The sequence below is a fragment of the Gopherus evgoodei genome, chromosome 2, assembly GCF_007399415.2.
Source record: "Gopherus evgoodei ecotype Sinaloan lineage chromosome 2, rGopEvg1_v1.p, whole genome shotgun sequence".
In the NCBI taxonomy this organism is placed as follows: Eukaryota; Metazoa; Chordata; order Testudines; family Testudinidae; genus Gopherus; species Gopherus evgoodei.
The window spans coordinates 9,854,945-9,870,185 of NC_044323.1; the positions used below are offsets into that span (position 1 = coordinate 9,854,945).

A 15,241-nucleotide genomic window follows, 5' to 3' on the forward strand; every position below is an offset into this window, starting at 1 on the left:
CAGGTTGATCAACCGTCCCTAAATTGTCTGTATTTGTTTAACACCACAGTGCGCTCAGCATAGTGGGAAAGTGGAGACATTGTCCCTGGCCTTACAGGCCCTTACAGCCTTAAAGCAGACAAAACAAATCAGACACAAAGGAAAACATTTCAGCATGGAGTTAATTGGGCTGCTTTCCGTGCAGGAACAATGTTACAGCGGCATTTGAGGTCACTAAGGGCTAGATTGTCTTCCTAAAACACAGCCTTTAATAAAGGGTGGCATCTGCCTGTGGAGCCCCAGGAGAGGCACTGGCTGTGGAGCCCCAGGAGAGGCATGGGGGAGGAAATGTGGCTCCTAGCATGTTCCCAGGAATTAGTAATCTACAGGTGTCCTAATTAAATTACTACCTCTGCTGGCCGGAGCATGAGGTGGCCTGGCCACTGCCAATCCTCCTACCCTACCCCCACCACTGAGCAAGCAGTGCCCCGACCCCTTTGTGGCTGCATCACAGGTCCAAGTAGCTTGCCTGGTCCATGACTCTAGTCCTGAGACGTCTAGGTCTCTGATTGAGCACGTTCTTCCTCTCACCCTTTTAGATCCTTTCCTGTGCCCATCACTCTGCCCTATTTTCTGCTTCGCCTCTGGCAAATCTCACGTCCAGTTCTCTGATCTCCACCGAGGCTTTGGCCAGGAATTGCCAAAAGTCCTTATGCAGCAACAAGGGCATGGACACTTCCATCCCATCCCATCCCCGTGAGAACGGAAAGCCCGATGTCTTCCTGAGTCACTGAACAAGGAGAATGTGTCTTCTCAGGAGGCCAGAACAGATCCCCAGAGTCACAGCCCAAAGCATACTTGATCTTTACATGTGCACCTTAATCCTATCCCTGTTGCCCTCTGCTACAGAGGCTACGCCACGATGTCTCTCTACATTGGCCATAGTCTACAGAAATGTCAGCATTTTGAAGGTCAGTGTGCTGCTATAGACCTCAGTTCAGCAAAGCTTATGTACCTGAATCCCATTGACTTCAATTGGAATTAAGGCCATGCTTCGCCTTGGAAAGTCTGACCTGCAATGCAGCGCAATGCTGACCAAGTAACCAGCACACTGAGTGGCCCTGGAGATGCCTTTTGGCCTGATTTACCAGGGATGTTTGATAGCACTGAGAGAGGCCCATTTGAAAGCAATGTACAAATCAGGCTGGAAAACTCTCCTGATTCTACTCTCCCTTACACGGGTGTGACTCCAGAGTTCACGCTCCGAAATCTCCGGGGGCACAGACACATGAGGCGGGTGTGAGTGAGAAGAGAGTTGGTGTCAGCATGACATTACTGTGTTCCAGCCATGTTACTGGGCTGGGTTCTCCGTTGCTCCTGCTAAATTCAGCTGAGGAGAAGGGTCACAAATCAGCTGCCTGCTCCTCTGATACTGCAACTATTTTTGTCGCCTCCCTGTCCTGCATAGGTCAGAGGAGCCGCAGAGCTGCTGTAAACTGTGCCAGCTCCTCCAAGAATCTTTCCTGGAAGCAAGGGGTCACTGGAGCACAAGATGCTTCAGCTACGTTCCCTTTTCCCTGGGAACCTGCCTAGGGAGGGGAGCGGTACAGAGCTGACTGCACTGACTCTACACCCCCTTGGGATTCATTCTTTGTGATGGGAATTCTCCACCAGCCAGCTACTCATCAGCTTCTTGCCAAGGGACTGGCACAAAATAAACATTATGAGGGCAAGGATCTAGCCCACTGAGTCTGGGCACAAAATACAAGATAAAGCAGTAGGAGTGAAAACAGAGGCAGCAGCCTGGCAGGACAGGAAGCTTACAGATGTACCCAGCCACATGCAAAGAGATTAAATTCCCAGTGAGCAATGGTGCATCTGCCTTAGTGCATTCCAGGATAGTGGGAGAAAGACATGCAAAGCAAACACATGGGATTTCAGAATCATTTATTTTAAAAAAGCCACCGACAGGACACATGGTGTGTTGGAGGTCATGGAACATGCCAGTGGAGCTGGGAGAAATTGCATTCTTCAGAGACTGCCAGAATAACATCTGAACTAGGCAAGAGCTAAACCTTGAGAGAATTCCTCCACGTTATCCTCTACCTTGGGATGGTTAATTTCAGAGCTTCCCCACCCCCAATCCATATGGTGCAGCAGAACCATATGGAGATTGCAGCCTGGTAATACAACTCAGATCATAAAACCCCAAGAAAGCTCAACCTGCCTTTTAAGATATCGCGCGGAACGAAGAAAACGTTTTATGATTCGTCCAGAACCTCCTGCTATTTCTTAACTAGCTTTTTAATTTTTCTGTAATAGTTCTAATAATCTGCCTCTTGTAGAACAAATGGCACTAAAGCTGTGAAAAGCTCGCGTCTTGCTAGGACTTCTATTTCTTTTACATAAAACTAGTTAGCAGATGCATGAGGTGTATAGCCCATGGCCAAAGGCAGGTGTCACCGTTATTCCTTATACTCCCTGCCCCAAACACAGACACACTGACTGACTGTGTTCTGTGTGTGTATGGATTGCGACTTGATCTTTTTTTTGGTTTGTTTTTAGGTATTCCTTGTCCAATCATTGTTGCCTGGGCCATTGGCAAGCTCTATTATGAAAATGAACAGTAAGTAATGTTAACGACTTTATTTACATAAACAAGTTGCCAGACAGCATAAACATATCCAGTGCTGGAAGAAAGTGTGCTAAAAGTTACATAGACTGTGGAGATGAAAACTAACAGATGTGGCTGTCTCATTCCCATTGATCCTCAGAATTGACAAGTTCAAAAAGTTCTGAGCTCAGCTTGAGTGAAGACCCCGAAGTTCAAAGGCTTATCTAAAATTCCTGGGCCAAATCCCCAAATCCTTCCTGAATAGCTTTTATTCAGGTAAAACTCCTTCAGTGGGACTGAGTTAAAACTACTGAGTTAAGGATTTGGCCTCTTGAGATCACAGAACTAGGTTGTAAAGATTCCAAGAACAGTCTTTGTAGTATTGCAGCTTAATCATATTAAACAAAGGGCCCACATACTGGCTTTGATCCCATGCAGCGCTGGTGTGATACATATAAGGACAAGATAAAATGTGATGGACAGGGTGGGAAACACAAGGGAATCTGATTTTACATTGAGAGCAATTGTACAGAGCCAAGTTATTCCTGCCTAGTAGCAGGAATAATTCTGCTGCATTAACAAATATGCTTAAGCTCCATATTCTCGCAGATGCACTCATTCCATGTCCTTCCCCCATTCGTTTTTGCCCCGTATGCTAGCAAATAAGGCAGTGGCCACACAAGGGGGTTGCATTAGTATCACTCGGTATGGAGGATGATGCCTAGTGCTTAGCCTTTCTTGCCCTCCGATATAGCTAGCTTCCATTCACATTTGCACTGGCGTACAATAACCTTGCACAACCTGCAATGCCCCATGAACAGACTTTTGAGATCAATGCCATGATTTCAAATGATTTTATATTGGGCAAGACTACAAAGTATCCAGTCATCTGCCCACCCAACTAGTATCCAGAAGTGCTTATGAGCTGGAGCATGAAACATTCTGTAGTGTCAGGCACCCATCGGAGAGGCCGAGGAAAACATGTACTTCTGCACTCTTATCAGAGACTGAGATATCAGCTACTGTTCTCCAGGAGATCTTACCCATACAATCAAGCAGATACAATAAAGCTCATATAAATGAATAGCTGATAAAGGAATAAAGCTGTTCTGTTCTTCACATTTATATTAATGTTATACAAAGGGTAAGACTTAGCATACCTTAATGAACTAAAACAAAAGCAAGAGATGAATTCTTTGCCAGTGCTTTGCTGATGGCTATAAATATGCACACATTTTCTAGGACATTATGTTTGTTTAATCAGGTGGTATAGCTAATAACTCCTTACTAAATAGAAAAATTTAAGCACAGATCAAAACATTTTTTAATCAAAAGTCTACTTAACTCTAACTCCTTCTGGATGAGTCAGCCCAGATGTTCGGACGACATTCTATTTGTGACGGTTGCAGAAGTCTTTCCGTGCGCCGAAAAAATACTGAAATAATGGCTGAAATGTGAACTACATAAATCTGTGCCAATGTAAGGCTAAGAGTAAAACTTGATTCTTGTTTTTGAGAAATTAAGTGGAATCAGCTCTGCCAAGCCAGGCTGATTCTTATGTTTACATGGGATGAGCTCAGCCTATTCAGACATGGAGAAATAACATGTGACTTCCCCCATGTGATCTAACCTAACAAACCAAATTCAGATGTGAAATACAGAACAAACAGCAGCCTCCAAAAATATTCAGATAAGTGTGGCGGGGCGGGGGGAAAAGATCTCCAAAAGTTCCTATGGACTGTTCAAAGTCAAGGACAAAATGTGACCATATTGCAGTTAGTTTGGGGAAGCAATTTGTAATATAATCAAGGCAGATTGGAAGTATTTTTGTGGTTCAAACTGTGTAGCTCTAAAGATGATTAAATCAATAAGATTGCAGCCACAAGGAAGAATAGATATGCTTAAATAAGAATGATTCCATGAAATCAAGTGAAAAGCTTCTGATTTCACCTGCATTGGAGCCTTTGATCAATATAGGGAATAATCTAATTTAAGATTATTGAGAACATTTTCTCCAGTGGTTTGCTCTGTTGTAGAATCTGGCTACCCTCTAGAAGAGAAGTACTGTAGGCACTATGTAAAAACAACCACCAAGTGATGAAGAGCTACTTCTATAGCAATTTCAGTGATGGACAATCTGTAAGGATAAGAGCAGTAGTAAAAGTCTCATTAACAATGATGAAAGGACAGTGATATTTGAGTTATGTAAAGTCCTATCAGGGAAGCATGGGGGAATATTAATTAGCATTATTCAGTGTGCAGGTGTTCCTGTTTCTTTCATCCTAACAAGATCTACTCAATGGCTTGTCCTCGCTGACACTGAAAAAGCTTTTATTTGTTCTTGGAGAAAGGTGGAAGAAGGCAAGGAACGGGTGGAATGCATATGTTGTTATAGCAGTTTTTTCATGGCTCTCCACTACAGATATAATTGTCATACACACTCTATCGAAAAACCCAAATAAACAAAATAACTTTTCTGGGATTAGGAAGTGGCGGTTACAGGGGGGTTGGTTGGTTGTTGTAAAAAAAAAAGGGCTATATTGTTTTCATTTCAGGATGGGGCCTTAGTTTGGATTTAAAGGTGAAAATTAATGTAGGTAAAGAGAGAAAGTCTTGGTCACTGAATGATATCAGTTGCATTGATATATGCCACAAGATATCTACTTAATTATAAATTCTTTGGGGCAGGGATGTCTTTTTGTTCTGTATTTTCACAGCACTTGTCACAGAGGGGTCCTGGTCTGTGACTGGGACTCCTAGATGCTAGCTCCGTGTAGATAATGCTTTTAGTCTATGAAATATGAATTCTACACTAGAATGGATATATTGGTTCCAAAGAACTGGACCAGTTGCATTGGCAATAACTTCTTCCCCCAAAATCTCAGGGCATTAGCTGCTGGCTCTCCACAGGCTGCTCCTTGGGCTTTGAGTTCCTTTATATGCCTCAGTCAAACTCATTATTAGTCCCACTGGGATTCCTTGACTAGCACAGCCTGCTTTCCAGAAGGTCCTTTCCTGAAGGTCTCAGACAGTTCAGTTCAGTTTTTCCTTGGCAGCTTCCCCAAAATCCTCCAGGTCGTGGCAGCTTCACTGAAACGTTTGTTTCCTTTTCTTGATATATCTCACAATATCCTTCTTTGTCCCCACACTGCTCCAGCAAGTCATTCCTTTTATTTTCCATGTCATTTTTTGAGGGGAGTGGGGGGTCTCAATTCCAGTTGGATAATAATTTGGGCAGCAAGAAACAGCTCTTTCCAATTGCTTCTCTCAGGCCACGTCCACACTACAGAGTAAAATCGAAATTAATAAAATCGATTTTATAAAACAGATTTTATAAAATCGATTTTACGCATCCACACTAGGACACATTACTTTGGTGGTGTGCGTCCATGGTCCCAGGCTACCATCGATTTCCGGAGCGGTGCACTCTGAGTAGCTCAGTAAAAGAATGGAACCAGTAACTTCGATTTCCGTCCACACTAACCCTAAATCGATTTAGTAATATCGATTTTAGGGTTACTCCTTTCGTTTAGCTGGAGACGGAAATCGATTTTAAGACCCCTTAAAATTGATTTTAAGTGCCTTGTAGTGTGGACGGGTACAGCATTAAATCGATTTAACGCTGTTTAAATCGATTTAACGCTGTAGTGTGCACCTGGCCATAGTGTCAAATTCTGGAAATGTTTTTGCAAATAGTTATCAGCTTGCACAAATCTATATTGTGTGCAACCAGAAATAACATTTTAATAACTTAACAGACAACTTAGTACAAATGATTCAAAATGATCTCATTCAATCTGATTTTATTGTGGATATCAAGCTGAGAAAAAGCAAGTAATCGTAGGACAGCCTAAATTCTGGCGTTTGAGAACTATCACACCTGTTACATTTTGTAATGTTTCTCTAATAAGAAAATGTTCTTCTCAAAGTGTGCCATGAATGCTATGCCATTGACAAATATATTCTCTTAGCCTAGGAGTCATTAGCAGGCCACCCCCATATTAGAGAAGATTTTTTTTGCCACTGCAGTTCTTACAGTAATTCTGCTTGAATCATGCTTTCCTTCAAGCCAGCTCATTTGTCTCATTTGCCTGTTATTTCTTTCTTCTCTCCTAGACTATGAGCTCCTCAGGTTAGACTCATAGAACCATAGAGTTAGAAGGGACCATAAGGGTCATCTAGTCTAACTCCCTGCAAGATGCAAAGTAGAGATTGTTATTTACTATATGACTGTTTTCTACTATATGATTGGGGCCCCAACCTGGATCTGTCTCTGTCATGTAGATTGTAAACTTCTTGGGGGCTGGGAATGTCTTTATTTTTGTGTCTTGGCATTCTAAGCATTGTCTGTGCTTTACACATAATCAGATGTTGCAATGTACCATGGCCAAACCAACTGACAACGCGGCCGTCTATGAAATCACCCTAGCCAATGGGAATAGAAGTCATAACTCTGAACTCCAAAAAGAACACATCACTTGAGTTGGGTTACAAACTCCCATGACCCAAGTAGGAGACCTTAAAGGGCTTGTTGCATATTGAGGTCAGGGTTCAAAATATCATACCCTCTTGTATGTTAGACACTGGAAACAGGAACTGGGCTACTTGGATTCTATCCACCAAAAAGATATACAGAAAAGCCAGTATATGGCAGTATGAAAACACAGGTTTAGTTTGCCATGTATTAAAGAAAGAAATTAGTTGTTCGTCATTAACATAGGATTGGAAATGAGCTCCTGGGTCATTGACACCAGTCCCTTGATAACTAAGGCAATCATGTCACATAATCGTATAACAGAAATGAAGACAAAGTAAACCCTCTGCAACAACTCTGCAGTACGTGACTCTGGTTCATTGACCTTCCGTTTACTCCCATTGCCTTTTAACTAAAGTTCAGTGAATTTCCCTGGAATTATAGTGGATGAGAATGCTTGTCAGACCAGCTAGCTTTAAATGAGTATGTCTTTGTTGCACTCTGGGATTGGAAACTTTGCCTGTTCAAGGCGCATGGGATGGATTCTCTGTTTACACACAACCAGGGTTTGGAAACGTCTTCCTGTGGATTTAGGGGCCTCTGCATAAACAGACTTTCCTTGAACCATTTGTGAGCACTGAATTAGAAAGCTCAGGGGGGCAGGAAGTTTCATTCAAAGGAGAAGCCCTCTTTCTGACATAGCGGGTTACAATTTGCAGCAGAAGTTCTGCATCTGCAGTAAGGATGCTCACATCCTCCTTTATAGCTGATCTCAAACCATTCTCATGTTTCTAGGCAAATGTTTCTAGGGTTGGCAGCCAGAAACTCAGCGGGAACATGACTTGGCTGCCCTCAGCAAAAACTGGGGCTCGAATCTGTGTCCAGTGAATGCTTTGAGAGGAGAAACGTGGCTTGACTGCATGTTGGCTATGTAATTAAACACAAAAGCACATCAGGGGTATAAGTGCATAACTCCCTCAGGTGTCCATAATCTGAATATGGGATATGCATTAACATAGGTAAACCATAGTTTTTCTCTTATAGATGCTGGTTTGGAAAGGAACCAGGGAAGTACATAGACTACATATATCAAGGCCCAGTGATTCTCGTTCTTCTGGTAAGACCATGCATGGGACTAAGAGGATGGCCATTGGCAATGGTGAAATGATCTTATAGGCACCCGCTGTCTCCCATGTGTAATTAATTAAAACAAAACAACATGGGAACAAAACCTGGGGAAATGATCTAAGGGTTTCAGAAGAGAGCTCTGAAGGCAGTTGTGTTAGGTAACGTGCTGTGTGCGCTGGCACCTGACTGGTTAATGAGGAGCCCAATGTAGTGTTAACAGGCTAATTTGTTGTGGTCTTACAGAGCTTCCTACCTGCAGACCTGGTGCAAACAGAGTGGAGTCCTGCCTGACAAACACAGAACAATCTCTCTTCCCCTCCTCCACATACACATGGGGCTAGGTGGCACTAGATGGGAAGAGGGCATAGCCAGGGTAACAGTTATGTGCAGTTTCATCACATCCTGGCTACACCTCCCGGGGGGGGGGGGGGGCGGTCCGCGGAGCCCTCAATGAGTGGGAGAGAATTCTGCTTTATGCACAGGGAGCCTGGATGGCTCCAAGAGATGCAGCTGGCACCTGCCTCTGCCAGCCAGGATGAATCTGGCCCCTCCTTTGTGTCCATCAGTTAAATGCTGAGTTCTTGCATCTTCAAGCTGGTGGCAGTTGTGTCTGTAATGAACCTATCTAGACGCGATATATCGATCCCCGAATGCGCTTATATCAAACTCCACCAACCCGAATGGGGTTGCAGAATTGACATGGGGAGCCGCAGACATCGATCCCACACCATGAGGACGGTAATTCGATCTTAGATACTTCGACTTCAGCTACGTTATTCACGTAGCTGAAGTTGTGTATCTGAGATCAATTTTTCCCCATAGTGTAGACCAGCCCTTAGAATGATATGACTAGTCATGTGTGGGAGTCGTGTGATGCTTAAGCCACACTGCAGTGTAGGTGATGAAGCTCAGTATATTGCTGTTAAGATTGGAGGGTATGTCTACACTCCAGTCATAGGTGATTGCAGCTCGGCTAGACGTACCTGAGCTAGCTTTGATCTAGCTAGTTCTGGTACCAATAGCAGTGAAGTCGCAGCAGGCTGTTTCAGCATGGGTTAGCTGCCAAAGTAGCTACGCCGGGTTCCAAGCAGGCTTGTACAGCCCATGCTAAACTTCATGCTGCCATGACTTCACTGCTACCTGTACATGAACTAGCTAGGTTTAAGCTCTCTTGACCTGCAGTCACTCCTCTTACTTCCTTGATTAGTGTGGACGTTCCATGGGGGGCAAATAATAGAAATTTTCTCCAGTATTCTCTGGGCACCCATCAACATGTTTTTATACTAAAGTATCAATTAATCTCCCTGAAACGACTTCCTCTAATACAGCTGGCTGTCCATGTCTTTGTCAGGTTTCCTCATGTTATTTATGCAAACAGAGTACACATTATATTTCCCACTTAGTTGTAACTGCGGTATCCACACACTTCAGATACATTGGGCCAGAGTTTCTGAAGAGCGCACCTTTAGAGCTGCTCCGAAATGTTTAGTTTAAACTGTTTTTAACAAAAAATGCTGGTTTTGGTGAAATCGAAACTTTCAAAATTGTGACCAGTTAGACAACATTTTGTTTTAAAAAACTGAAATGAAACACTTCAATCATATGAAAAGCATCCAATTTGAGTGTTTTCAGAATGGACCTTTTCGATTTTTTGTTTTGAAACAAAATTCATTGTTTTTATATAAAAAGTCAAGTTTTGTTAAAAAATCAAAATAAAGAACTAAATGTTTTAGTTTTATATAAAAAAAATACATTTGGGTTGACACCAAAGTAAGTTTTTCAGAATTTTGTCATGTGGGAAATAATGAAACTTGGTTTTGTTCCTTCCTGAGATGGAAAAAAAATGTCAAAATTGCAGCATTTCCTGTGACAATCCAGTTCCTGCCAAAATCTCTCAGCTCCCATTGGGACACTGGAAAAAAGTAGCTACGTTCTTTTGGAAAATGGCCTTTTATTAAAAACAAAGTTCTCCCTCCCCCTCTATGTTGTTGACTTTTTGATTTCTCATGGCCTTTTTGTGTGTTTTAATAGCAATGTTTATCAACATTTTTACTTACCATTTTTGTTAAATGGAAAATGTCCACACTTAGCAGAAGTTGCTGCAAGTGCTCAGTGCCCAGCAGCTCTCACTGCAATACTTGTGGCCATATTTCCCCATCCAATATACCAGGGATAGGCAACCTATGGCACATGTGCCGAAGGCGGCACGTGAGCTGATTTTCAGTGGCACTCATACTGCCTGAGTCCTCAGTCCAAGAGACTGAGTATTTTAATTTAATTTTAAATGAAGCTTCTTAAACATCTTAAATACCTTATTTGCTTTACATACAACAATAGTTTAGTTATATATTATAGACTTATAGAAAGAGACCTTCTAAAAATGTTAAAATGTATGACTGGCACGCGAAACCTTCAATCAGAGTGAATAAATGAAGACTCGGCACATCGCTTCTGAAAGGTTGCCAACCTCTGCAATATACCAAGCTCTTTTGAAAATCTGGCTGTAGATGTCACAACCTGAGCTGCTAGCTGACTAGCAGTTTTCAGAACTTTTTCCAAATGTTCACATTTTTCATTTACAGGAAAACAGCTTCTTGGTTAATGAACAATTTTGATTAAAAATTTCTATTGGAAAAATAACACCTCAAATCACAAAAACTTGACAGACTTCCATACAGTAGAACTTATTGTAGAGTTCAATTTTATGAATTTCTCAGTGTTATGATCATCGCAAAATTACAGGAGATTCAGCGCTTAAGTTGCCATATGGTGCACTACGTCACTTTTTTCTTGTCCTTCAGACCAGTGCAAAGCAATTTCCAAGGCATGGAAGGCATCGGAATATGAAGGGATGTCAATTTGTTGTTCACTGACCTCACTTTCACTATGTGATTTTAATTTTTACTATTTTTTCATTCGTAAGACTGGTGTTCGTAACATTATGCTTCTCCTGTAATGTCATGTTTTTGACAAATTATTTCCGTTTAGAGAAAAGTCCATTTTTCAACAACAAAAAGTTTTTCGTTAACCTTCTCTCATTAGTATCTTTCAGGCAATGCAGTGTAAGCTAATGTGTCTTTGTAGCTGAAGTATGGCACTGGACAAAGTGTCTTAAACTGGGACCCTGCAAACAAATGAGACTGACACCTTTTATTATCTTTACTTTTACAGCATTTGTAAATGCTCAGATGTGTCATGATCCCGCAGCTGACTGTGTGCAGCTGGCCTGTGCAGAGCCCCTCTGAAGTTTGTTCACATGTAGTCAATTGTAGGATCAATGCCTTAGGCTAGTGACAATTAGAAAATTGACACCTCTTATCTCCGTCCCCTATATAAAATATACTTACTTGCCATTCATAAAGCAGTCTGAGATCTTCTGATGGAAGCAACTACATAAGTGCAATCTATTTTGTTGCTGTTGCATATGTTTTGTTTAATAGTCTTTGGCAAGTACAAACTGGATAATTATAAAATGGCAGACACATAATAGGAAGTTTAAAATTGAGTTTTCAGATGGTAATTAAGCAATTAAATCATTAGTTATCCCACTTCATTTGCAGGTGTCTAATCAAGTGATAACTAAAGCTCACAGTGTTGTGTTTTTTGTTTGTTTGTTTTTAGATAAGGGAGTGCAGTAGATCTCATATACTTGGACTTCAATTAAGCATCTGACACAGTAGCTCATGGGAAGTTATTAGTTAAATTAGGGAAGATGGGGATCAGTAGAAGAACTTTAAGGTGGATAAGGAGTTGACTAAAGGGAAAATGGCAACGGGTTGTGCTGAAAGGTGAATTGTCGGACTGGAGGGAGATTATTAGGCCTGGTCTACACTAGGTGTTTAAATCAATTTTAGCAGCGTTAAACCGATTTAACGCTGTACCCGTCCACACTACAAGGCTCTTTATATCGCTGTAAAGGGCTCTTTAAATCGGTTTCTGTACTCCTCCCCAACGAGAGGAGTAGCGCTAAAATCGGTATTACCATATCAGATTAGGGTTAGTGTGGCCGCAAATCGATGGTATCGGCCTCCGGGCGGCATCCCACAGTGCACCACTGTGACTGCTCTGGACAGCAATCTGAACTTGGATGCAGTGGCCAGGTAAACAGGAAAAGCCCCGCGAACTTTTGAATTTTAATTCCTGTTTGCCCAGCGTGGAGCTCTGATCAGCACAGGTGGCGATGCAGTCCCAAATCCAAAAAGAGCTCCAGCATGGACTGTACGGGAGATACTGGATCTGATCGCTGTATGGGGAGACAAAACTGTTCTATCAGAGCTCCGTTACAGAAGACGAAATGCCAAAACGTTTGAAAAAAATCTCCAGGCTACACAGTGCTGTGTGACAAGCATAACAGAAAGCCAAAGAATCAAATGGACGCTCATGGAGGGAGGGAGGGGGAACTGAGGACTCCAGCTATCCCGCAGTCCACAGCAGTCTCCGAAAAGTATTTGCATTCTTGGCTGAGCTCCCAATGCCTGTAGGTTCAAACACATTGTCCGACGTGGTTCAGGGTATAGGTCGTCAATGTACCCCCTCCACGCCCACGTGAAAAAAAAGGGAAAAAAATCATTTCTTGACTTTTTTTTAATGTCACTCTATGTGTACTGAATGCTGCTGGTAGACGCGATGCTGTGGCAGTAAAGAGGAGTATCCGCTCCTCTTCCCTCCCCGGTGGCAGACAGTACAATATGCGTGATAGCTGCTGAACACCCCTGGCTGACCTCAGGTGAGGCCGGCTGGGGGGGTGGTGGTGCCTGGGTAAAAATATTAATGATTCCTGGTCATTCCCAGTAGATGGTACAGAACGGCTGGTAACCGTCTTCATCATAGCAACTAGGGGCTGAGCTTCAATCAGCCCCCTTCCTTTCATGTGTAAAGAAAATATTCCGTACTGCCTGGACTGTCATAGCAGCGGGATCCTGGGCTCCTCTCCCCCACACCGATTAATGTCCTGTCTGGACTATCATAGCAGCTGGAGGCTGCCTTCCCCTCATTTTATCTCACTAACAAGTCACTGTTTCTTATTCCTGCATTCTTTATAACTTCATGACACAAATGAGGGGGACACTGCCATGGTAACCCAGGAAGGTTGGGGAGGAGGGAAGCAACGGTTGGGGTTGTTGCAGGGGCAACCCCCATGAATGGCATGCAGCTCATCATTTCTGCGGGATCTGACACGGAGCAGCTGTGCTTTCTGGTTCTCTGATACACTGGTTCTCTAGTACACTTGCCCCATATTCTAACCAGGACTGACTCTATTTTTAGATACCATAAAGGAGGGGTTGACTCGGGGAGTCATTCCCATTTTTGCCTTTATACCCCCGGGCGACCTCAGCCAGGGGCACTCATGATAGCAGCAGACAGTACAGAACAACAGATAGCCGTCATCTCATCACCAATTTACAATGGCAGCAGACGGTACAGAACGACAGATAACTGTCTCTGCTATCATGCAAAAGCAAATTAATGCTGCTGTGTAGCACTGCAGTGTTGCCTCTGTCAGCGGCATCCAGTACACATACGGTGACAGTAAAAAAAAAAGCTGAACGGGCTCCATGGTTGCCGTGCTATGGCGTCTGCCAGGACAATCCAGGGAAAAAGGGCGCAAAATGATTGTCTGCCGTTGCTTTCCCGGAGGAAGGAATGACTGACAACATTTACCCAGAACCACCCGCGACAATGATTTTTGCCCCATCAGGCACTGGGATCTCAACCCAGAATTCCAAGGGGTGGGGGAGACTGCGGGAACTATGGGATAGTTACGGAATAGCTACCCACAGTGCAATGCTCCGGAAATCGACGCTAGCCTCGGACCATGGATGCACACCACCGAATTAATGTGCTTAGTGTGGCCGCATGCACTCGACTTTATACAATCTGTTTTACAAAACCGGTTTATGTAAAATCAAAATAATCCCTTAGTGTAGACGTACCCTTAGTGAAGTTGAAGGATCTGTCTTGAGACCAGTGTAGTTCAATATATTTTTAGGACCTTGGCACAAAAAGTAGGAGTATTGCTGATGATACCTTGGTGGGAAGTATCCTCGATACAGAGGAAGATAGGAATGTTCTACAGAAAGATCTGGACGGCCTTGAAGATTGAAGTGACAGAAACTGGATGAAATTCAGGAGCCCAAAGACCAGAGTCATGCATTTAGGGTTCTTCTACAAGGAGGTTTCCTTGTGGGTGCTCCACTTTAGGTGAATCTGCGCCCCTGCTCTTGTAATTAGACAATTTTAGTAGCAGTGCCTCATTGGTTTGCACGTGCACTGTCCCCATCCCGTGCCATCTCAGGTGGTTACATAGCGCCATGCGACCAACCCTCCCTCAGTTCTTTCTCTGCTTCCCTCAGCTTGAATGGTGTAATTGGCTGTAATTAACTACCCTATCTCTTCCCCATTTATCTATTTCTTTTTTAAAAATTCTTATGAATTTAAGTTTCAGTTATTAGGATATCCCTTAGTGCAGTATAGTTACTTTCCCTCATGGGAGAAACCCTACTCTAAGGGGCATGCCTGGCTTCCTGGGTTTTAAATGTTGCCTCACTTGCCGTTCACCACCCCCAGTTTCTGACAGGCATTCACAGTGTGTCCACTACCTTGGCAACACACACACACCAGAAGTACTCCCACTGCCACACTCTGAAGACCTGTGCCAGGAAAGCAAGGGGCCTACAGCTAAAAATCCTCATGGTGGAGAAGTCTCTGAGCCCGGTATCCAACCTGGGATCACGAACTTCTCCTGGACAATGGTCTCCAACGGCAGCATCTGACAGAGGCTCCCCACCACTCTCTGAGGAAGGAGCACTCCTCCTAAACGGTGACAAAGAAACAGGCTCTCGTCTCCCCTTCTTTGGAGCCTGTCAAAAAGAGATGTTCTTCGACCTATCAGACCCCATCAATGCCGACCACACTGAGAGTGTCTACTTCTGAAGTAGCAAGACCATCCAGTATCATGGGTACCATGTGAGCCAAAGCCTGTAAGTGGCTCCACTCCCCTGTACTGACCTCACTTCAGCATGCTCAGTACCATGCCAACTTACCAC

The 15,241-nt window shown here is 43.3% G+C and overlaps 1 protein-coding gene across 1 annotated transcript in view; it reads left to right on the forward strand.

Annotated features, from left to right (window-relative positions):
- CRHR2 (corticotropin releasing hormone receptor 2) overlaps positions 1-15,241 on the forward strand; it is a 280,023-nt gene that overhangs the window by 206,188 nt on the left and 58,594 nt on the right. The window contains 2 exon segments of the mRNA XM_030549973.1: positions 2,545-2,605; positions 8,112-8,184. Coding sequence (XP_030405833.1) covers positions 2,545-2,605; positions 8,112-8,184 — 134 coding nt within the window.